The 24,779-nt window shown below is 36.6% G+C and overlaps 1 protein-coding gene across 2 annotated transcripts in view; it reads right to left on the bottom strand.

Moving 5' to 3' along the window:
• The window catches only part of LOC111143223 (protein kinase N2), a 144,202-nt gene extending 122,762 nt beyond the window's left edge, over positions 1 to 21,440 (bottom strand). The window contains exon 1 of one of the 2 annotated variants that reach the window (XM_022496797.1): positions 21,286 to 21,440. In XM_022496797.1, coding sequence (XP_022352505.1) covers positions 21,286 to 21,333 — 48 coding nt within the window. In that variant the 5' untranslated portion in view covers positions 21,334 to 21,440. The remainder of the gene's footprint in view (positions 1 to 21,285) is intronic. The other variant, XM_022496798.1, reaches the window with a different exon arrangement.
• Between the last annotated feature and the right edge of the window lie 3,339 nt (positions 21,441 to 24,779).

Raw genomic sequence — 24,779 nt, 5'->3', positions numbered from 1 at the left:
TTATTTATTTATTTGACAGAGATCACAAGTAGGCAGAGAGGCAGAGAGAGAGAGGAGGAAGCAGGCTCCCTGCTGAGCACAGAGCCCGATGCAGGGCTCGATCCCAGGACCCTGAGATCATGACCTGAGCCGAAGGCAAAGGCTTTAACCCACTGAGCCACCCAGGCGCCCCTAATTCTATTCTTTATTCTATTCTATTCTATTCTATTCTAATTCTTTAATTGAATCAACTAACGTTTGAGTGTCTGGTACATGTTAAGTGATAGAATATTTTCAGACTTTCTATGGTTGTTCATTTGGACAGTTTGTGAATCCAGAGGTCAAAACTGTGTAACTTTACCCTTTCTGTAACAAATCTAGAATAGATATTAAGTGCGCGCTTGCTGATCACAATGATATAAATTATTCTAAATATTTGCCAAAAGGTAAAACATTTAAAACCGTCGCTCCCACAAACTCCCTAAAATAAAGTGAAAAGACAAGTTACAAACTGAGAGAAGACATTCACAGTATACACAAAGAATTAACATGAAGAGGAATTTCACTGATAAGGAGTTATAAAAGGCCAATAAACATAAAAAGAATTGTTCTACATCAGTGATGATCTGGAAAATGCAAATCAAGACTACAATGTGGTAACACACATTCTACACTCTTCTGATTTGTAAAACTTAAAGACAATATCAATTGTTAGAGAACATGGATAATCAAAGGATCTTTCATCTCATATATTGCTGATATGAATACAAATTGCTACAATCATACTGGAAGTCGGGCATAATCTTCTGGAGTTGGGCATTCACCTACCCTGTTGAGACAGCAATTTTACCTTTGGGTATATAATAAAAATTCTTATATGTATACAACAGGAAAAATGCATAGAATGTCCACAGTAGCATTTTTCACCATTACAAAAACCAAAGAGCAACTAAATGCTCAACAAGGGAGAGTGAGTGAATCAATAACCAAATATCCAACAAGGGAGGAGCTGATGATAGTTTACTCATGAAATATTATACAGAAATTAAAATAACTACAGCAACATCCAATGATATGAATAAAAAAATCAAGTTCAGAAAGATTATATTCAACATAATTATGCAAAAACAACTAAAATAAAAGACACGTCTTTTTGAATGACATATCCAGCAAAGCTATATACAAATAAAGCAAGAGAATGAAAACAGGCCTCATGACCTTAGTTGTCAAGAAGGTGGAGATAACCGTAGGTTAAGTTCCTAGCTTTTTGGGGAGGTGGGGAGTGAATAGTGGTCCATGGGTGCCTATTATAGTGACTGATACATGGATGGATAATTAATCCAATGCACTGTACCTAAGGTTTAGTAAAAGTAAAAAAAAAAAAAAGAAAAAGAAAAAGAAAAAAGAAAGAAGAAAGAAAAAACAAATATAGGGCCACCTGGGTGGCTCAGTGGGTTAAAGCCTCTGCCTTCGGCTCGGGTCATGGTCCCAGGGTCCTGGGATTGAGCCCCACATCGGGTTCTCTGCTTGGCAGGGGGCCTGCTTCCTCATCTCTCTCTGCCTGCCTCTCAGCCTACTTGTGATCTCTGTCTGTCAAGTAAATAAATAAAATCTTAAAAAATATATATATATAATGAAATTAGTTCAATGAAAATTCTGAAACAGGCAAAACAAGAACCTCCTTAGAGAATCACTATGGTGGCGACTACAGGAAAGGGGAAACAGTATGATTAATGTGTAAAACATATGATATTTAACATATGTATGTATGATATTTAAATATGTAAGTATGTCTTCTATAATCTAAAACAAATTCCAAATTCTGTCATAACAGCTTTCCAATAAATCAAGGTATATTTGAGCCTGGGAAGCAAAGCTTTAACTAATTAGAAAAAGCAAATCACTACCGAGTTTCTAGAATAGATAGATGTTAATAACAGTATATCTTATGTAATTCTTATGTATCAGTTCATCTTTATAATGTGACACCAACATTTACCCCCAAATCTAAGGTATTTATTATCAAATACATTCCTCCCATGCTTTCCTGTTCATTTTAAACAGACAATATTTATACACATAATATTATACAATTGTTGTTAGATTGTGAAAAATGAAACATGACAATTGAGCTAATTTCAAATAAAGTTTTACTAGATAAAATTAAGAGAAACCAGAATGTATCAAAATAAATGTTTTTTTACTTCTGCTTTTCTAAGATATTAGAGGCTTTTTGACTAATGTTTTCCCATTCGAAATATAAAATATCTTTTTAAAGCTTTTAAATACTTTTCAATTTTCCAACTTTGCTGCCAACTTTGAACACTGCTGTATACCTAAAGTTAATCATATTAAATGTTATATGATCTTCTCACAAAGTAAAACTGGTATTTGAAATACAACAGACATTTGATAATTGTTCAATGCAGTACATCTTACAAGGAAATGATGCAGAAGTAACTATTGTTTTTTTTAAGATTTTATTTATTTATTTGAGAGAAGAGAGCACACACGAGAGAAAAGCAGGAGAGGGAGGAGAGGGAGGAGAGGGACAAGCAGACTGTACTGAGCACAGAGACTGATGCAGGGTTTGATCCAACTACCTTGAGACAGTGACCTAAGCTGAAATCAAGAGTTTGATGGTTAACCCACTGAGCCACCCAGGCACCCTGAGAAGTAACTATTCTATTTAAATATATATACATCTGCAAGTTTTAAGTGATATTTATCTCTACAAACTACTACTCCTCTTTTTTTTTGTTTAAAAGGTGGCACATAGGGGTGCCTGGGTAGCTCAGTGGGTTAAATAAAGCCTCTGCCTTCAGCTCAGGTCATGATCCCAAGGTCCTGGGATCAAGCCCCCATCAGGCTCTCTGCTCAGCAGGGAGCCTGCTTCCTCCTCTCTCTCTGCCTGCCTGTGATCTCTGTCTGTCAAATAAATAAAATCTTTGAAAAAAAGTAAAAATAAATAAAAGGCGGCACATAGGAATAACCTGATAAAAGGCATAAAAATCTTCTGTTGCCAAATTTGAAAAGCAAAAAGAGAAGAGCCCAAGGAATCAAATGCAAAGCCCTGGGGTAAACAGACAATGCCTAGAAGATGCCCCACTACCAATCATTTGTGAATGAAGTTGTACAAGACTAGAAAAATCTGTATTATATTAGAGATAAGATCGAGCCCCGCATCAGGCTCTCTGCTCAGCGGGGAGCCTGCTTCCCTTCCTCTCTCTCTCTGCCTGCCTCTCTGCCTACTTGTGATCTCTGCCTGTCAAATAAATGAATAAAATCTTTAAAAAAAAAAAAGATTTTATTTATTTGACAGAGAGACAGAGAGAGATCACAAGTAGGCAGAGAGGCAGGCAGAGAGAGGAGGGAAGCGGGCTCCCTGCCCGCTTGGGATCATGACCTGAGCTGAAGGCAGAGGTTTAACCCACTGAGCCACCTGGTGCCCCTATATTTAATTAACTTAAATTTTAACAGCTACATGTGGCTAGTGGCTACAGTGGTACATGACACAGCTACAGACTATCAAATGATCATGACTAGGTATAATAACCTCCAACAATGCTATACTTATTAAAAAAAAAAAGCATCACAAGGAAGCAACCCAAGTATCCACTGATGGATGGGTGGATAAACAAATGTGGTATACCCAAACAATGGAATATTATTCAGGCTTAAAAAAGGAAGGAAATTCTGACACTTTACAACATGGCTGAACTTAGAAGACATTATGCTAAGTGAAATGGGCAAGTCACAAAAGGACATTTACTGATTGATTCCACGTGCATGTCAAATACATGGCAACAAAAAGTAGAATAGTGTTTGCCAGGACCTGGGGAATATTAATGTTTAATGGGACCAGAGTTTCAGCTAAGATAAACAGAATTCTTAAGAGATAGATGGTGGTGACAGTTGCACAATATGATGCATGTACTTAATGCCACAGAACTGCACACTTCAAATGGTTAAGATGGTAAATGTTACATGTATTTTATCACAACCAAAAAAAAAAAATTTAAAGCATCATGATTTGACCGAATAAATACTTCTGACAGAACAGCTAAACAGAAATATAAAGTCACCAATACAGGAAGAACCTTTTTCTCAGAGAAGGAAACATTAGCTGGACAGAACATATTGGAGTTCTTTTAAGTCACCTAAATAAAGTAGTCACCTAAATAAAGTAAAGAAGTCACCTAAATAAAGTAAAGCCAAAGCTGAATTGTAGTGTTTGGTGTTTGTTGTTTGGTTTGATTTAGTTTTAGTGACTGTCAACACAGCTGGCCTTGAGCAAGTCACACACTGAGCAACAAGAAAAACCAAACCCAGGAATGTATTATTTGCTAATTGTGTCCAGTTATTTTTAACTTCTTTAGAAGACTATTTTCGTGAAAAGGCATAATAAAAGTACAACTCTCTGGTCACAAAGAGCATAGCAAGCAAAACCTCAGGTAGCAATGACAGTATCACCATTAACAAGAAATAACCCATACACAAGAAAGAAGGATAAAATTAATGTAGAGCACAAAAACAAAAGAGATCCTTTTTCATATAAATTTATCCGATGTATTTATGCCTAAATGTTATGATCACTAAATGTTAACATATTACACCAAAATATTTTAGGAAAGCTGCTAGATGCTCAAGTGGAAAGGACATATAAAATGAAGTTTAATATTAAGCTTTTCAAGAAACTTTTTTATTTTTAAGATCTTTACTCCCACACAAACAGACATAAAGGATAAATAAGTGCAGATAAATTTTTTTTTAAAGATTTTATTTAATTATTTGACAGAGAGAGATCACAAGTAGACAGAGAGGCAGGCAGAGAGAGAGGAGGAAGCAGGCTCCCTGCCGAGCAGAGAGCCCGATGCGGGGGCTCGATCCCAGGACCCTGAGATCATGACCTGAGCTGAAGGCAGAGGCTTAACCCACTGAGCCACCCAAGCGCCCAGGCTAAATTTTAACAAAGAAATATATTATTCCTTTAAAAAGATATAAAACATGTGTATTTTTCCAGTTCATTAAAATATCTCATGCATATAAAACACTCACTTCCCAAGTCTATTTTGTGGGTAACATGACTGGCCTCCAGTTTATAAATACAGAAAACATCATTCAACTTCATCAGGAAGTTGATGTTTTTAAATCTTTAAGTGATTTTAAGTGATTTTATTTATTTATTTATTTTTTAAAAGATTTTATTTATTTGACAGAGATCACAAGTAGAGAGAGGCAGATGGGGGGTGGGGGGGGAGTAGGCTCCCTGCTGAGCAGAGAGCCCAATGCAAGGCTCTATCCCAGGACCCTGGGATCATGACCTGAGCCAAAGGCAGAGGCTTAACCCACTGAGCCACCCAGGCACCCCAATTTTAAGTGATTTTTTAAGTGATTTTTCTTTAAGTGATATTTTTTAACATTTTAATACTTTTAAACCACGATAAACTCTCCAGAAGCTATACACTACTTCAGCTGGAATCACTACACCTCTACACAATATTTTGTAGTACAAAAATACTACAAAGAACTTTGATACTCCCATGAATACTCAAACTAGGTGGCAAATTACATATTCCCTTTTATAGTTATTATCTGTTATCTTTGGGGAAAAAAAGATACTGTTCACATTCACATTCAACATAGCTTTGAAAATGTTAACCATTTTTTAGGTATACTAAAGAAAAAATTTTCTGTTATCTTTGGGGAAAAAAAGATACTGTTCACATTCACTTTCAACATAGCTTTGAAAATGTTAACAATTTTTTAGGTATACTGAAGAAAAAAACAGCTTTAAAGTTGATAAAATTAGAATTGTGTGGAGTACTAAAACAAAGAATAGGAGTCAAAAGTGTTCAGGTTAAAGCAGACATTGGCTAAGTGAACATGAACACCTGAAAACTGGATATAATAATCCCTCCCCATCCCTAACTCAGAGGGTCATTTTAAGAGCCAAAGAAATAATACAAGTGAAAATGCTTCATATCACATAAGGTGAAATTACTATTAGCAATATTCTCATATTTTTTCAACATAGTTCTCTTTATTTTTTATGAGGTATCTTATAACCAACCCTAGTTCCTTCTCTATAATTACCATTAAAATATACTAAAATAAAGGATTATCCACTATCTCGCCAAACTCAAGGAGAGCAAAAGGAAAGGTATCCCAACCCCTATTAGAAATTTAGTATAGTGCTTTTAGGGACTTGATAAAGGAAGAATTTTGCTTTAGATCTGATATTTAAGGTTGCTGTTGGTTATTCAACCATCCTTAAAAGGACACATCAAAACTAACTGTAGGATTCTGTGTAGAGTTTAGTGAGGTTTTAACACAATAAAAGCATGCACCAGAACAAAAATTTATAGTAAAATGAACACCTTCCTGATGCTGGAGTTCAAAGATAAGGCTTCCATAGAAACAAAATGGGAAATCAGTAATGCTAACCAATAAGCAACAAACAATTGGACATTTACTTTAATTTACACAAAATTCAAGCACATTCAACTACAGAGCTGATATTATTTATTAATATTCAGAAGTATATTACCATAAATCTATCTCTCTGTGCTGAAATGTGCAAGACCATTGTGGACTTTGCAAATATGTAATCTTAGCTCAAATTTTATAAAAAGTCCCAAGCCTCTGGGAAAGAACATAATACAGATCTGAACTTATTTAAACAGTTGCATGGAATCACTTAATTCTTCTATAGCTCCATATCTGCAATAAATAATTTCTGCATGACAAATAACAAACCAGTTTTTTGTTTGGTTAATTTTTTTTAAAGATTTTATTTATTTATTTGACAGAGATCACAAGTAGGCACAGAGGCAAGCAGAGAAGAGGAAGCAGGCTCCCTGCTGAGCAGAAAGCCCCATGCGGGGCTGGATCCCAGGACCCTGGGATCATGACCTGAGCCGAAGGCAGAGGAGGCTTAAGCCACTGAGCCACCCAGGCGCCCCTGTTTTGTTTTTAATTTTAAGTGGGCTCCATGCCCAACATGGGCTTAGACTCACGACCCTGAAATTAAGAGTCACATACATGCTCTATAGACTGAGCCAGTCAGGTACTTCTCACACCACAGTCTTCAATGAAAGCTCAATCCTAGTAGTTCGTCATATATCAACCTATGATTTCTTTTTTCTTACACACATAATCTCAGCATACTGTTATCTTAAATGAAGACACCATGGAAATATACTTTCTGATAGCTATCCTCATTATACCTTCTCTGGCGCCAAAAAATAAAGAGAAAAGGGGAAAACAATTAGTCTATAAAGCATGATCAGCTCTCTCCCTCTCTTAACGTACCTAACTTTAAACAGTCTGTCAGCCACACAACTTATTTTTAAAAAATCAAAATGAAGTAATCTTAAAATGTAAACCTGAGAGAAGGAAGAGTTACTATCTACTATATCCCAGGCACTCTATGTATCATGGAAAAAAAAAAAACAACAACAACAAAAAAACCCTACAATAACCTTCTGAGCCAGAAATTATCCCCATCTTTGTAAGAAAACTTCCCTCATGTTGCTAAATAACACATACCAAAGCCAGGCAGATAATATGTGCTAAAAATGAGATTTAAACCTAGGTCTGTAGGATTCCAATACTTGAATTACCGACTAGACTAGTCAGTGATTTTAACTAGGCCTTGAAATTACTGATTAGTAAATTCCCAGAAGAAATTGGGCAGGTATATATAAGGTTACTGATTTATTTTATTGCCAGTTAAGATATTACTATCAATTATCTTCATCATGTCTTTAAGAGTACATTTTGACATCAAGAAAGAAAGTAAAGAGAAGTAGAAATGGCAAAAATCTCAGAACAGAGGACAGTCCACCCCTTTACTTACAAATTCACAATTTTATATCATATTCAGAATACATATTCATATATTGTCCTTAATGTGAAAATATCATCATGACCAGCACTGGTCCATGACCCAGTGGTTGTTAACATGCTTGAGTATCTTCAAAAAATGCATATGTTTTGTTTTTTCTTTAAAGCTCAATGAGGTTTCCCTTTCTTCAGGAACCAAACTGATAATGCATCAAGGTTAGGCTCAAGTACCTTTATTGTAACAAGTACTTCTAACTCATAATAGGCTCATTACCAGATAAAAGAATCCCTCTTCCTCCTCAAAGCTTCCAAAAGATTAGATAACTTTTACTGATATACTAAGAAGTAAGTTTTGCTATTTAAAGGTATCTCTCCTTTTTAAGAATTTATCCTATATAAAAGTTCCTTTCGTTAGATGAACATTTGAGAAATTTGGCTATGCTATCTGAGAGAGGAATTTGAGACCTATCAAGATACTGTATTGTCCAAATGATAATGTAGGCCCAAGCATGGATAGTAACAAAATAATGAATTCAAGTTACAAAATTAAAAAAAAAAATTAACTAAAGCAGCTTAGACAGTAGTCAAATAAAAATGACCAGCAGACTTCTAGCATGGTCAAGAAGGGGAAGAATGATAACCTTTAAAAATAGAGAGAAGTCAGGGGTGCCTGGGTGGCTCAATGGGTTAAAGCCTCTGCCTTCAGCTCGGGTCATGATCCCAAGGTCCTGGGATCAAGCCCCGCATCAGGCTCTCTGCTCAGCGGGGAGCCTGCTTCCCTTCCTGCCTCTCTGCCTACTTGTGATCTCTGTCTGTCAAATAAATAAATAAAATCTTTAAAAAAGAGAGAGAGAAGTAAGATGTTGCAAAAGAATAACAGAATCAGTCACAGAAATCAGTCACTTATTTATTCAAGCATTTATCAAGCATAAGCACAGGCCAGGCACTAGGTACATAAAGATGAGTAAGACCTAGTTCCTGCACTAAAATCAACAGACACAAATATAACAACAATTAGTTCCTATATTGGGTGATATATATATATATATATATATATATATATATATACATATTCAGTAACACGAGCCACGAAATGGCATGTAAGCTAATTTGCCAACAGATCAAATGCTACATGATCAATCACTAAAATTACTTATCAAAAATGTATCTTAAGATTTCTGATTATAGAATATGAATATAATCATATATTCAATCAACATATATGCTTTTCTTAGTAGAATTTTAAAGAGTGTCCAGTTTGCCAAAAGCTTTTCAGGCAGATGATCAATATCACTATTCTTAAAGTTAGAAAGAGCAAAGGCAAAGATAGAGAGGTATAAAAGCAGTAGTTCCAAGAACGGCAAATACTTTAATATGATAGAATAATACACAGGGAGAAAAATCTGAAAAGATTGAGAAGGGCTGGATAATGGAAGGTCTGATATATTTTATTGTAAAATTAATGGGAAGTTATTAAAAAGGTCTTAGAGAAGTTCTTTATAACCTATACTCCCTTCTTAGAGAACAGTCCCTAACCCAAACTCACTATGAGTCTTTGCAGTCATATTGGTACTTATCAGTACACTGAGAACTCCATACTTCTATTGCTATAATTGACCAGACCAGGAGTACATGTTCCATACAGGGCCAATCAAGTTTTCTCATTAAGAATTTATAACTGTGGCACAGAATAAGTGAGTCAGTTAACTGTAGATATTAGACTTAAAGAGTTCATGGAAATTAAGAAGTTGGGAGTATCATTTGGGGGCCATATAAAAGAGAATCAGTATATAGAAGATATAAAAAAGTATACATACATAAAGAAGAAATAGGAGATGTAGCCCTAGAAAGAAAGCAAGCCTCTAGTTTCCTGTTCAGGAGTCATGACTATATATCTCACCTTTGGATAAAGTGAGATGTCCCTCTACCCTTCCAATAAATCTAATTTTTGTTTAAGCTAATTGAAATGGGTTTCTATTCCATGCAATCCTGACAAAACAAACTGATTAATGCTGGCAGTTAATCTAAAGAATAAATTAGAGGACAAACTGGCTAGAAACAGGTAGAACATTTAAACTAGGTAAATTCTCAAAAGAAAGCCACAGTAGCAAATATAGGCAGATTATGATGAAAGAAAAGTAGACAATATTGTGCAGGTCCACGAAGCTTAATTTAAACAACAGAGTTTCAGGAAGTTGAAACAGTATCAATTGTCTCAAGAGACTAGAAGAAGCAGGTCAGTGATGCTTTTATGAGAATAATTTCAACAAAATAATTGGGACAGAAATAATATTTTAAAAAGTTAAGAAATAAGTGGTAGAAAACAAACACTACTAAGAAATTTCTTTTAAAAGGATGCCTGGGTGGCTCAGTTGGTTAAGTCTCTGCCTTCCAGGTCACGATCCCAGGGTCCTGGGATTGAGTCCTGCACCAGGGTCCTTGCTCAGCAGGGAGCCTGATTCTACTTCTGCCTGCCACTCTCACTGCTTGTGCACTCTCACACAGCTCTCTTTCTCTCCCCCTGACAAATAAATAAAGTCCTAAAAAAAAAAAAGAAATTTCTTTTAAGGAATGTGATGATTGAAAGAAGTTTGGGGGGCAACAGTATTTTAAAAAAGTATTTAAAAAAAAAGAGAGGGGTGCCTGGGTGGCTCAGTGGGTTAAGCCTCTGCCTTCGGCTCAGGTCATGATCTCAGGGTCCTGGGATCGAGCCCCGCATTGGGCTCTCTGCTCAGCGGTGAGCCTGCTTCCCTCTCTCTCTGCCTGCCTCTCTGCCTACTTGTGATCTCTCTCTCTCTCTCTGTCAAATGAATAAAAATTAAAAAAAAAAAAGAGATAGAGAGATGTAAACTTTTTTTAAGCAAAGAGTCAGGGGAAAATGAAAGCCCCAACTGCAAAAGAATGGAATGATATTCCAAAGGAAGCAGAAATCTAGGAAATTATAGCCTCAATGAGATCAAACAACTTTTCCTTAAGATTGATTAATAGCAACAAAAACCAATGGCTAAAATTCCAAGAAATCTTAAAGTCAACGGAAGAAAAGTTGTGGCGCGTGGGTAGTTCAGTCATTAAGCATCTGCCTTCAGCTCTGGTCGTGATTCCAGGGTCCTGGGATCAAGCCCTGCATTCTGCTTCTCCCTCTCTCACTCCTCCTGCTTGTGTTCCCTCTGTGTTTTGCTTGTCTGTCTCTGTCAAATAAATAAATAAATAAATAAAATCTTTAAAAAAAAAAAAAAAAAGAAAGAAGAAAAGCTGAGGAAACTCACTTTATTAAATATTGTGCATCACTCAGTAGAAGCAGTGACTAGGTGAGTGATGCTGAGAACAAAGGAATAGGAGTAGATTGGGCTTAGGAAAATACAGGTTTGAGCCACAAATGGGGAATATGATGAGAAGTTAAGAAGTAGATCAAGGATCTTATTGACCAAAGGCTTCAGAGGATATAACAAAAAAGAGAAAAACCACAAACTGGTACTGTAAGGAAAAAGTGAGTTACTAACAATTTAGGTAAGGATAACTTCAAGTATAATTCATTATATAACCTAGTATGATATACCCTTAACTTCTAACTCACAAAAATTAAATAAGGCTATTCAGAAATGTTTCTGCCTTAAAAACTGAAAAATGTTCTATTTTAAATTTAAATTTAAGAAATAGTGATATATATTTCATAATATTTTAAAAATTAAATAACTCAGAGGTGCCTGGGTGGCTCAGTGGTTAAGTGCCTGCCTTCGGCTCAGGTCATGATCCCAGAGTGCTGGGATCAGGTCCCGCATCAGGTTCTCTGCTCAGCAGGAAGCCTGCTTCTCCCTCTTCCACTCCCCCTGCTTGTGTTCCCTCTCTTGCTGTCTCTCTTTGTCAAATAAATAAATAAAATCTTTTAAAAAAATTAAATAACTCAGACCTTTATCTTACTCTGTATTCAAAAATCAACTGTGGATGTATTGACTTACATATAAAAAATAAAACTCCAAAAACTTATAAGAAAATATAGTTAAATATCTATTAGACCCAAAGTAAGGGAAAATTTCTTATACAAAATGCAATTACAAGAAAAGATTGATAAATTCAACTAAAATTAAAATTTTGTTTGTATTTCTTTCACCAAAAGATACCCAAGCAGTGACAAGAATAAGAGCTCAGGTTTATAAACACCAGGAAATTCCACAATAATATTTTGTTTTATAACCAGCATTAAATCTAATCAACTCCAGCACTTTACTAACAAACTATGCACATAACTAAATAACTGATCCAATTTGTTCTTTAAAGAAATAATAATTAATAATAATAGTTTGCACTGAAGAGTTAATGAATGGGAAAAATCAGCAGTTCATGAACTACATATAAAATTTTCACTACTTTTTGCTTGTAAATTCATTTTTTTAACAATTTTTTTAAAATATTTTATTTATTTATTTGACAGAGATCACAAGTAGGCAGAGAGGCAGAGAGAGAGAGGAGGAAGCAGGCTCCCTGCTGAGCACAGAGCCCGATGCAGGGCTCGATCCCAGGACCCTGAGATCATGACCTGAGCCGAAGGCAAAGGCTTTAACCCACTGAGCCACCCAGGCGCCCCTAATTCTATTCTTTATTCTATTCTATTCTATTCTATTCTAATTCTTTAATTGAATCAACTAACGTTTGAGTGTCTGGTACATGTTAAGTGATAGAATATTTTCAGACTTTCTATGGTTGTTCATTTGGACAGTTTGTGAATCCAGAGGTCAAAACTGTGTAACTTTACCCTTTCTGTAACAAATCTAGAATAGATATTAAGTGCGCGCTTGCTGATCACAATGATATAAATTATTCTAAATATTTGCCAAAAGGTAAAACATTTAAAACCGTCGCTCCCACAAACTCCCTAAAATAAAGTGAAAAGACAAGTTACAAACTGAGAGAAGACATTCACAGTATACACAAAGAATTAACATGAAGAGGAATTTCACTGATAAGGAGTTATAAAAGGCCAATAAACATAAAAAGAATTGTTCTACATCAGTGATGATCTGGAAAATGCAAATCAAGACTACAATGTGGTAACACACATTCTACACTCTTCTGATTTGTAAAACTTAAAGACAATATCAATTGTTAGAGAACATGGATAATCAAAGGATCTTTCATCTCATATATTGCTGATATGAATACAAATTGCTACAATCATACTGGAAGTCGGGCATAATCTTCTGGAGTTGGGCATTCACCTACCCTGTTGAGACAGCAATTTTACCTTTGGGTATATAATAAAAATTCTTATATGTATACAACAGGAAAAATGCATAGAATGTCCACAGTAGCATTTTTCACCATTACAAAAACCAAAGAGCAACTAAATGCTCAACAAGGGAGAGTGAGTGAATCAATAACCAAATATCCAACAAGGGAGGAGCTGATGATAGTTTACTCATGAAATATTATACAGAAATTAAAATAACTACAGCAACATCCAATGATATGAATAAAAAAATCAAGTTCAGAAAGATTATATTCAACATAATTATGCAAAAACAACTAAAATAAAAGACACGTCTTTTTGAATGACATATCCAGCAAAGCTATATACAAATAAAGCAAGAGAATGAAAACAGGCCTCATGACCTTAGTTGTCAAGAAGGTGGAGATAACCGTAGGTTAAGTTCCTAGCTTTTTGGGGAGGTGGGGAGTGAATAGTGGTCCATGGGTGCCTATTATAGTGACTGATACATGGATGGATAATTAATCCAATGCACTGTACCTAAGGTTTAGTAAAAGTAAAAAAAAAAAAAAGAAAAAGAAAAAGAAAAAAGAAAGAAGAAAGAAAAAACAAATATAGGGCCACCTGGGTGGCTCAGTGGGTTAAAGCCTCTGCCTTCGGCTCGGGTCATGGTCCCAGGGTCCTGGGATTGAGCCCCACATCGGGTTCTCTGCTTGGCAGGGGGCCTGCTTCCTCATCTCTCTCTGCCTGCCTCTCAGCCTACTTGTGATCTCTGTCTGTCAAGTAAATAAATAAAATCTTAAAAAATATATATATATAATGAAATTAGTTCAATGAAAATTCTGAAACAGGCAAAACAAGAACCTCCTTAGAGAATCACTATGGTGGCGACTACAGGAAAGGGGAAACAGTATGATTAATGTGTAAAACATATGATATTTAACATATGTATGTATGATATTTAAATATGTAAGTATGTCTTCTATAATCTAAAACAAATTCCAAATTCTGTCATAACAGCTTTCCAATAAATCAAGGTATATTTGAGCCTGGGAAGCAAAGCTTTAACTAATTAGAAAAAGCAAATCACTACCGAGTTTCTAGAATAGATAGATGTTAATAACAGTATATCTTATGTAATTCTTATGTATCAGTTCATCTTTATAATGTGACACCAACATTTACCCCCAAATCTAAGGTATTTATTATCAAATACATTCCTCCCATGCTTTCCTGTTCATTTTAAACAGACAATATTTATACACATAATATTATACAATTGTTGTTAGATTGTGAAAAATGAAACATGACAATTGAGCTAATTTCAAATAAAGTTTTACTAGATAAAATTAAGAGAAACCAGAATGTATCAAAATAAATGTTTTTTTACTTCTGCTTTTCTAAGATATTAGAGGCTTTTTGACTAATGTTTTCCCATTCGAAATATAAAATATCTTTTTAAAGCTTTTAAATACTTTTCAATTTTCCAACTTTGCTGCCAACTTTGAACACTGCTGTATACCTAAAGTTAATCATATTAAATGTTATATGATCTTCTCACAAAGTAAAACTGGTATTTGAAATACAACAGACATTTGATAATTGTTCAATGCAGTACATCTTACAAGGAAATGATGCAGAAGTAACTATTGTTTTTTTTAAGATTTTATTTATTTATTTGAGAGAAGAGAGCACACACGAGAGAAAAGCAGGAGAGGGAGGAGAGGGAGGAGAGGGACAAGCAGACTGTACTGAGCACAGAGACTGATGCAGGGTTTGATCCAACTACCTTGAGACAGTGACCTAAGCTGAAATCAAGAGTTTGATGGTTAACCCACTGAGCCACCCAGGCACCCTGAGAAGTAACTATTCTATTTAAATATATATACATCTGCAAGTTTTAAGTGATATTTATCTCTACAAACTACTACTCCTCTTTTTTTTTGTTTAAAAGGTGGCACATAGGGGTGCCTGGGTAGCTCAGTGGGTTAAATAAAGCCTCTGCCTTCAGCTCAGGTCATGATCCCAAGGTCCTGGGATCAAGCCCCCATCAGGCTCTCTGCTCAGCAGGGAGCCTGCTTCCTCCTCTCTCTCTGCCTGCCTGTGATCTCTGTCTGTCAAATAAATAAAATCTTTGAAAAAAAGTAAAAATAAATAAAAGGCGGCACATAGGAATAACCTGATAAAAGGCATAAAAATCTTCTGTTGCCAAATTTGAAAAGCAAAAAGAGAAGAGCCCAAGGAATCAAATGCAAAGCCCTGGGGTAAACAGACAATGCCTAGAAGATGCCCCACTACCAATCATTTGTGAATGAAGTTGTACAAGACTAGAAAAATCTGTATTATATTAGAGATAACAGAAAAACAATCTATTTAGCGCCATCATTTTGTAACACTAGTTTCAGCACAGTTTTTACCTAGATAAAAGGTATTTGGCAAGTCATTTAAAGATAGGCCTTATTAATAAAGTATGCAGCATTTCTTTAAAAGTAGCAATAATCAAATCTAAGCTGAAAAACCACACTGTATCAATTTATTATTCAGAGTTGATGCTATGTATCATTGTCCATTACTAAGTCTGCACTGTACTCTTCACTTTTCTTCTCAACTGTATCTCAAAGTACTGACTTAAAATCAAACTATTTTTATATAAAGTCAGTAAAGCCAGAAAAACAATCTATTTAGCGCCATCATTTTGTAACACTAGTTTCAGCACAGTTTTTACCTAGATAAAAGGTATTTGGCAAGTCATTTAAAGATAGGCCTTATTAATAAAGTATGCAGCATTTCTGTAAAAGTAGCAATAATCAAATCTAAGCTGAAAAACCACACTGTATCAATTTATTATTCAGAGTTGATGCTATGTATCATTGTCCATTACTAAGTCTGCACTGTACTCTTCACTTTTCTTCTCAACTATATCTCAAAGTACTGACTTAAAATCAAACTATTTTTATATAAAGTCAGTAAAGCCAGTTAGATCCAAATATCTATAACTAGTGGAAAGAAATTTTCTTAACCTATAGCTACTTCTATCTTAAAAGGCTATGAACCTCATTTTTCTTTAAATTCTAATAAGTGGGATAAAGGGAAGAAAAATATTAAATCACTACATTGTATACCTTCAATTACACAATATTGTATGTCAAATATATCTCAATTAAAAGTGGGGGGACAGAGAGAAAATGGATTAAAATGCCTTGGGACTTATAAGTTGGAAAATTTCATCAGTTATCTCTGAGTAACAGAACTATGAGCACGTTTTATTTTCTTTGTGCTTTCCTATATTTATAGATTTTCTACAGTGAACATGTATTATGTTTAAATTTTAAAAGAACTGTAGGGGTGCCTGGATGGGTCAGCTGGCACTTAGTTAAGTGCCAGTTAAGCAACCAAATCGATTTCAGCTCAGGTCATGATCTCAGGATTGTAGGTTCAAGTCCCACGTCAGGCTCCATGCTGAGTGTGGAGCCTGCTAAAGATTGTCTCTCCTTCTCCCTCTGCCCTTCCCACTCGTGCTCTGTCTCTCTCTTTAAGGAAGAAAAGAAGAGAAATGAAAAGAACTATAAATTCCACCTTGCCTATCCTGCTTACTTTCTCATACTACATTCCTCCAACCCACCATAAAATCTTAATCATCCCAACAGAGACATTCTACTTTCTGGCATCAATGCAAAATTAGATGTCACCTAATTGTGCACAAATGGGTAAAATAACTGTGTTGTGTGTAGGTGTAACATAACTAGTGCAGAAATCCCTTTTAAACTTTTCAAGGGAATATTTTTGGGACAAGGGATTCAAAATGTTAATTTCTTAGGCAATGATTATAATCAATTTCTTTTTTCTTTCTTTTTCTTTTTTTTTCTTTTTTTTTTTTTAAGATTTGATTTGAGACAGAGAGAATAAGAGAGCACAAACGGGGAGGAGAGGAAGAAGCAGACATCCCGCTAACCAAGGAACTCAATGCTGGGCTCAATCTCAGAACCCATGGACCATGACCTGAGTCTCACGAAAGCAGATGCTTAACCAATTGAGACAACTCAGGAGCTCCTATAATCAACTTCTGCTGGAAACGTCAAGACATTTCTCATTGTAGGTGACAAATGGAGGGCATCTTTTCATCAATGTACTGAGTGCCTACTAAGTGCCAAACACAAAGCTTGATTACACAGGAGCTTAAAATTTTAAAGCTAAATTTATTTTATGGATAGACTACAGAAAAATGGAAAATCATTTGGAAGAATTTCAGCAAACATTTGACAACTTTCACCAGAAACAGTAATTATTAAATAATGAAAACCTGCAAAAAGGTTCTTTTTGCACTCTTAGTCTTTGTAGAATATTACACCTTATTCCCAATGACAAAGAACTGCTAAATTATAGACTACCAACAGAACACAGAAATCATTTTTGTTATAGAGGCACCTTACAAACAGTATAAAATTTATATTAAAGTTAACTCTGGTTAATTACATTTTTGGTAATTTTTTTTAAAGTTCACACATCCATAACACTGCAATGCAAAATATTTACAGATCCATAGAACTGTGGCAGCTCAAAATATGGTATAGTAGAAAACGCACAGATCTGATTTCAAACTCAGATTGACAGTGTAACCATGAATGATCGACCTAACAGTCCTAAACAGTTTCCTGATCTGTCAAATGGAAATAACAACCTTATTGGACTATAGTAAAGATTAAAAAAGGGAGGTAAGAGTATCAAGCACAATAACTGACAGCAAATGTTCAATTACTGTTATTTGTACTCTCTTCTAGAAAGTGAAGTCATATCTTCTCAACTTTATATCCTCCAATATGTGATAGATTTTGTAGATATTCAATAAATGTTTCTTGAAATGAATCCCTGTAACTTAAGGCTAACTACCTCAACCTTCCACTTGAGCAAGTTACCTCTACTTAAAAAAATTCTGCTAAGAAAAGAATTTGAGATTCTTGGCCTACTACTTTTTATTAGGCATTTTGATGACAATAAATCACTAATAATCAACATGGTAACTTTATTAGTATGGTATTCAATATCTGAATCTGCAGTCTACCAAATTACTGTTGTAACCAATATTTCCATTTTGATATTCTTTAGTTTTTATTAATCCAGTTTCCTTAAAAATAAAATTTAATTTCTTTGGCCCTACAAAAAAATATCTAAGTTTCCACTTCAAATAAAAGATAAAGAGAACAGTTGATAAAACAAGTTAGTTATAAGAGATAAAAATTAAAAATTGCAAATTGTTTATATTTTTAACAGCCTATTTTTATTTTCTACAGCAAATATTCTTCCTTATACATTGAGGCCTCTAACCATTAAAGTTTATGTGTACTTTATTAATGATTCCTTGTCAAATTAGCCTCCTAAATTACTAGCAAGAGTTAGAAACATTACTCCATAGAAATATTATAGTAATTTAACAAGGCAGAACACCATGGGTTCAGATTTTGTTTTGTCTTTCCACAACTGAAGGTTATTAATAAGCCAATTCCAACTCAAGTAGTAAAGTATTTCAAATTCTGCAATATAATTTGAAAACCAGTTTTAAAATGTTGGATATTACAGTGGTGCCTGAGTGGCTCAGTCAGTTAAGTGTCTGCTTTTGACTCAGGTCATGATCCCAGGGTCCTGGGATCAAGCCTAGTGTGGGGCCCCATACTTGGCAGGGGGGGGTCTGCCTTTCCCTCTTCCTGCTCTTGTGCTCTTGCTCACTCTCTCTTTCTCCCTCTCAAATAAATAAAAAAAATCTTTTAAAAAAATGTTGGATATACAATGTTTCTAAAAATAAGTATCAATTTCATTAAAAGTAGGTTGTAACATGTAACTTTCAGAGTGACACAAGTATTCCCGAAACAAGACAGGGCAAAGTAACAGTTTTTAACTACTAAACACCAGTTTTGAAACTTGCTACATAATTATTTAAATACTTAAAATCAGTATGTCAGAGAAGCATTAAGAATTACATATTAATTTCTCAATTTAAACAAATTCAAACCACTTACACGCTTTTTAAAAACTGGTTCTCCGAACAAGTTTGAGAAACATTTGGTTATGATATACTAGTTTCACGACCAAATGAAATAGTAAAGAAATAGATGGATATACTTGGTGAAGCAAATTTTATCACAATTTACCTTCAGTGCTGATATAATGTTCTCAATGAATTTAATACATATTATATTTATATTTATAAAGTCCAAATGCAGTAACTTTTATTAAAACCAGGAGTCAAATACACCAAGAAAAATGACCTGGATATACTTGTCAACTTATAAGGTAATACTTAATAAAAATCGTTCTTTTTCTGGAAGGTGTTAGACTTTCTAAAAAAAAAAAAAAAAAAAATCTAACTTTAGATTAGGTGTTCCCCTACTTTGATCCCATTTTTTAAAGTCATATTTAAAATTTCTTATCTCTTCGGCTTGCTTCCTTCATACTGTCAAAATTGATCTTATTAAAATTCCCTAAGTGTTTTAACACATATGAAAATATATTTGCAGGTCCAGCGCCAAAATGAGTGTCTTTTATGACAATTCTGTAAAACACAAATAAGGATGCCAAGTACTTTCTAATTCTGAAGCCACTCTATTCAAAGAAAAATGCTCCTGCCCAGTTTTGCAATTTTTTTCTCAGAACCAAAATGATGCTTTTCATATTTCAAGACTAGGCAGTGGAAACCATTTCCAACGTGCCTCAAACAAACCTTATTTTAAAAGCTCATGTAAATTAATAAAACAATAAATTTCATTCATTTAGCAAATGCGGTATGCTGTAAGACCTTATAAAAGGCTAAGACTAATTAAACTACTATATGGCAACATGTTCAATGACATGAAGTTCAAAGCTGATTCAAAGGATTCCAAGTTAGCAACCCTGCATTGGTATACCTTGTTGAAATCTCTACTTTTGCTCACTAAATATCAAATATAACAATACCTTCAAGCTTACATCTAACTGCACAATAAACTGAAGTTATAAAGCGATCTATCAAAAAATATACTTAAACAGCAGAACAGAAGCAGTTGCAGTACTTAATTCTGGCATCATCAACAATCAACCCTTCAGGGTCTAGATTCAGTCTTTTAAAAAAGAATCAACAGTCTAACGCATACACACAAAAAATATATATTTTCTTAATTCCTATCTCCAATATTCGAGTAGTTAAAAGACGTCTACAGTAAAACACACCAAAATAAATATAAGTAAAAAAACAAGCATAAAATTTTAATCCAGATGTGACTATCTCAGGAACACCCCAAAGTAATAAAAAATAAACTCAAAAGAGTAGCGTAGGTACCCTTGCATAGCACAGACTTAAGGACAAAAATCATGCCTATATCATTAAATATTTAGACGTAAATGGAAAACAATAATACTACTACTCTACATACTCAACTGATCAACGAACCTATTTTGTTCTCATCTTCCGCAGGCATGTGGTGCCCAACATTCTCCCTCAGTCTACTGCTAGCTCATTTGTAAACAACTTCTGTAGCTCTTTCTCTGGTATTCAAACGGGAGGGAAAATGAAAGTCTGAAAAGCATCAGCATCTGAGCTTCCGGATCTGAGCAGGGAGTAGCAACGAAGGGGACCATATACCTATCATCTGGTTAAAGAAAGAGAGACAGCAGAAAAGGTAGCCCTCCTATTAGAGGAAAGAAATTCAGTCACCTGAAGAGGGATAATGAAGTGAGGCAAGCATTTGGTATGACACGCTTTTAAAAGAAGAAGAAGAAAGAAAGAACGAAAAAACTTGTCTGGGGGCTGGAAGTTATGGGGGCGCTCTTTGTGCCGAGTCGGAGGGGAAGGGGAGGGACGAGAAAACAGCTTGGGAGTCATTCAAAGGAGTTTAACGAGCGGTGTACAAGGGAAAGGCGGGGCGGGGCCTGGCCTGGCTAAGGGAGAGGGCTACAGGGGCGTCCGCGGGCGGCTCTGACACCAGGGAGGGGGCGCTGAGTTGGCCGCTCCGGGGACCGGGCGTGGGGGGGGCAGACTGCAGGCAGCCGACAGACATGGGGTCCCTCTGGTAGGTAGACTCAAATTAAAGTGGTGGCAGGCCAGAGCTGTGGCGGGAGAAGAGAGTCCGGCTCCCGAAGGAAGCGGCTCCCGAGTGACATCCCCGAGTTTCCGCACTGAGCGGGCTAGGGGCGCGGCAGCCCTACGGTTTCCCCGGGCTCCCGACCCCGCGCCAGACTTTCTCCCTCATTCCTTCCCCAGCGCCTCCCGTCCGGGCCGCGGCCCTTACCTGCAACTCCGTGAGCAGAATCTCCCCCCGTTCGGGGTTGGACGCCATTGCGCTCCGCTCTGGACTCCGCACCTGGCCGCGGCCGCCGCTGACGAAGGGAGAAGGCGGGACGGGACCCCGGGCGGGGGCTGAGGAGCGGAGAAAGAAAGAAAGAAAGAAAAAAAAAAAAAAAAAAAACCTAGGGATTCATGGAGGCGCAGCCCCTGCTGGAGGTGCGGCTTATTTCGCCCGGTTCATGGAGAGCGGCGGGGAGCGAGGGCATTCGTAGCGGGCTCCCCCTCGCCGCCCGCCGCCTCTGCCGCCGCCGCCGCCGCCGCCGCCCGCCCGCGCCTGATTCTGTTCACTCAGTTGCTCTCTCTGGGCGACGCCAGGAGCCGCCTCAAGATTCTCCGTGCGGGGCGCTGCGGCCGCAGCTGCGGCTTCTCCTGTCGCACCATTTGGCTGTCACTGCGTCGCAAAAGCGGCTTCACTTGGCGGCTGCCGGAACACGTGACGGCCCCGGCAGCTACCTCCACTAGCGAGGGGGAGGTGGGGCGGAGAGGACCCCGAGGGCGGGAGCAGCGCGGGGGGCGGGGCGGCTTTCGACCCGGCTCCGCGACTGGGGCAGTCATGGACCCCGCCCGGGTGAAAATGAGGGGAAAGGACTGGACTCGCGTCTCTTGGGAGGCGGGAAGAGGAAGAAAAAACACACGCCCGCTTTTCTGCTGCGTTTAACGGCCCTACCGTGAACACTAGAACTCGGGAGCTTACTCTTTTGTTTTTTTTTTCCCTAGCGCCACTTTTCTTGTCGAAGTTTAGGCCTAACGTAAACGAGCTCCAGTCTATCCTCCATAACCTAAAGAGTTTCGGGGCTCAAATTTTATAAGATTGTTCCCCGGCCACCTCCCCACCGACCCAGGCTGTTAATCTCGCCTTTTGCTCCCTCCCATTCGCTGCGCGCCATTCCGACCAGTAAGGTGCACAGCGGTCTAAACTGGGGTGTGGTCTGTAGTTTTCAGGAAAGGAAAGCTCCTGGGATCTCTAGCGGTCTCTAACGCACAGCTTCTAAGATGCCTTTTCCCAAGCGCTGAGCTGTTATGGTTGGGGGGTGTAGAACTCCACTGAGTTTAGATTTCTGATTAACTAGTTCCCGGATTGTTTTAACTGAATGTAAAGTGAAGGAGGTGGAGCGGATTAGCCCCGTTCATTGGGGGGGGGGGGGGGGGGAAGCCAACTTTCCTTTATGTGGTAAACATATGAGCTAACCTGTCAATTAGTGACATATAGTTAAGTAGTGTAAGTTTTGGTTTAAGAAAATGACACTAGTATTCGGGAATGTCAATAAAGTTACCAACTGGTAGCCTTTTTTTGTTTTGTTTTGTTTTGTTTTGTTTTGTTTTGTTTTGTTTTGTTTTGTCTCAGCAGTGAATGGATATTCCAGGCAGCTGATTAATTTTAGATTGAGGCTGAAATACAATGTCTTTGTTAAAAGCTACTCTGAGAAGGTGTTAGGGGTTATTTAGTTAGATAGCTACTTGAAAGGCTTAACTGGCATACTTCTTAAGAAATATAATATCTTGTACTTCTCTGACACTCCATGTGAGCTGGATCTGTTGGGGTGATGCTAGGACTTGTGTTTATCTTTTTGACTTCTCAAGTCTCCTGCATTAATTTGACATTTATTGAAGATCTAGAGTTTTATGACCACTATGAGTTTCTGAACTCCAACTCATAATATGTGATAAGGAATTTTTCTGCCCTATATTTTAAATGTTTGCAACATATATGTTTAATGCATTGCTTTGATTGAAATGATAATTAAAATATATGCAATAGCAACACTTGGGAAAGCCAGCATATAATTGCCCTTCCCAGTAACTAAGAGCCAGACAGTGGCATAAGCCCTGAAGTTACATATACGATTAAGAGAGTCCTTGTCCTTGGAGTGATTGAGTCTTTTGGAGAAACAGACTTGTGTCCAAATAAATACGATGGAATTTTTAAATGGTAGGCACAAAATGTTAGGGAAGCATTCAGATATGTATAGACATATATAATGTGTGTTTGTGTGATAAAGTATGCATAACATAAAATTTACCATTTGAACAATTTAAAGTTACATATATTTTACTTATTTTTGCCTTGCCTTACTGGATTGCCTTAATGGATTTGACATGGCTGACATGCACATGGTGCTTAAAGACAGAATTAAAAATTAAAAATTATGTAAACGGGCTCCTGACTGGCTCAGTTTGTAGAGCATGTGACTGTTGATCTTAGGGTTGTAGGTTTGAGCCCCATATTGGGTACAGAGATTACTTAAAAATAAAATCTTTTAGGGGCGCCTGGTTGGCTCGGTGGGTTAAAGCCTCTGCCTTCGGTTCAGGTCATGATTCCAGGGTCCTGGAATTGAGCCCCGCATCGGGCTCTTTGCTCAGCAGGGAGTCTGCTTCCTCCTCTCTCTCTCTCTGCCTGCGTCTCTGCCTACTTGTGATCTCTTTCTGTCAAATAAATAAATAAAAATCTTTTTTAAAAAATCTTTTAAAAAAATTTACCAATGTAAGAACTTAGAAATATGGTCAAAGAGCATTCTTTTAAAAAATAAATTCAGATATCAGAAAATGTTCCTATTTTAGCACCACGGAATTTTTGAACTAGAAGAGACTTAAAATGTCTAACATAATTCAATACAGATAAAAAAAGGAACTAGACCATAATATAATTAATAAGGAGCATGGCAACAGTATTACTTAGTGGCACAGATGTAGAATGAACATAAATCTAATTGCTAGTCCCAGCCTTGTTTTAACCTACACCATGATACTATAAGTACTTTAAAATAGAATCCTCATGGGATACCTGGGTGGCTCAGTCAGTTAAGCACCTGATTTTGGCTCAAGTCATGATCCCAGGGTCATGGGCTCCCTGCTCAGCAGGGAGACTGCTTCTCCCTCTGCCTGCAATTCCTCCTGCTTGTCTCTCTCTCTCTCTCTCTCTCTCTCTCTCTCTCACAAATAAAATCAAAAAAATAAAAATAAAAAAACTTATTAAAAAATAAAATAGAATCTTCATTTACACTGAACTCAAAGCATTATAGTCCCTCATTTTTTAACCAAAGAAAAAGACTTCAAACTGTACGTATTTCTAGAGCTCAAAAAGTTTTAATTTGATATATCACATGTGAATGTAACAAATATAAAAAGTTTTTAAAGATATGAGAATTATTTCTGATTAGATTTACTGGGGAAAATAGTGCATACAAAAGGGAGGCCAAGACTATATAAAAACTGCATGACACTCTGGAAAATGTAACAGTTTAAACAATAAATTAGTTTAAGCTGAAAACTACAATACAGTTCATAGTCTCTGTTTAGGAAAAAAAATGTAATAGGACATGGGACATACTTATCAGAATGAAGCACACTTGAAAAAGTTTTAATGGAAACTCATATCATGTTGCTTCAGATGAATTGTATTCAGTCACCATTTGCAAATGTTTTTAGGGAATCCTAGTA

This window comes from Enhydra lutris, unplaced genomic scaffold, assembly GCF_002288905.1.
Source record: "Enhydra lutris kenyoni isolate GAN:26980312 unplaced genomic scaffold, ASM228890v2 scaffoldscaffold9, whole genome shotgun sequence".
Classification (NCBI taxonomy): domain Eukaryota; kingdom Metazoa; phylum Chordata; class Mammalia; order Carnivora; family Mustelidae; genus Enhydra; species Enhydra lutris.
This window is presented reverse-complemented; position numbering and strand designations above follow the sequence as displayed.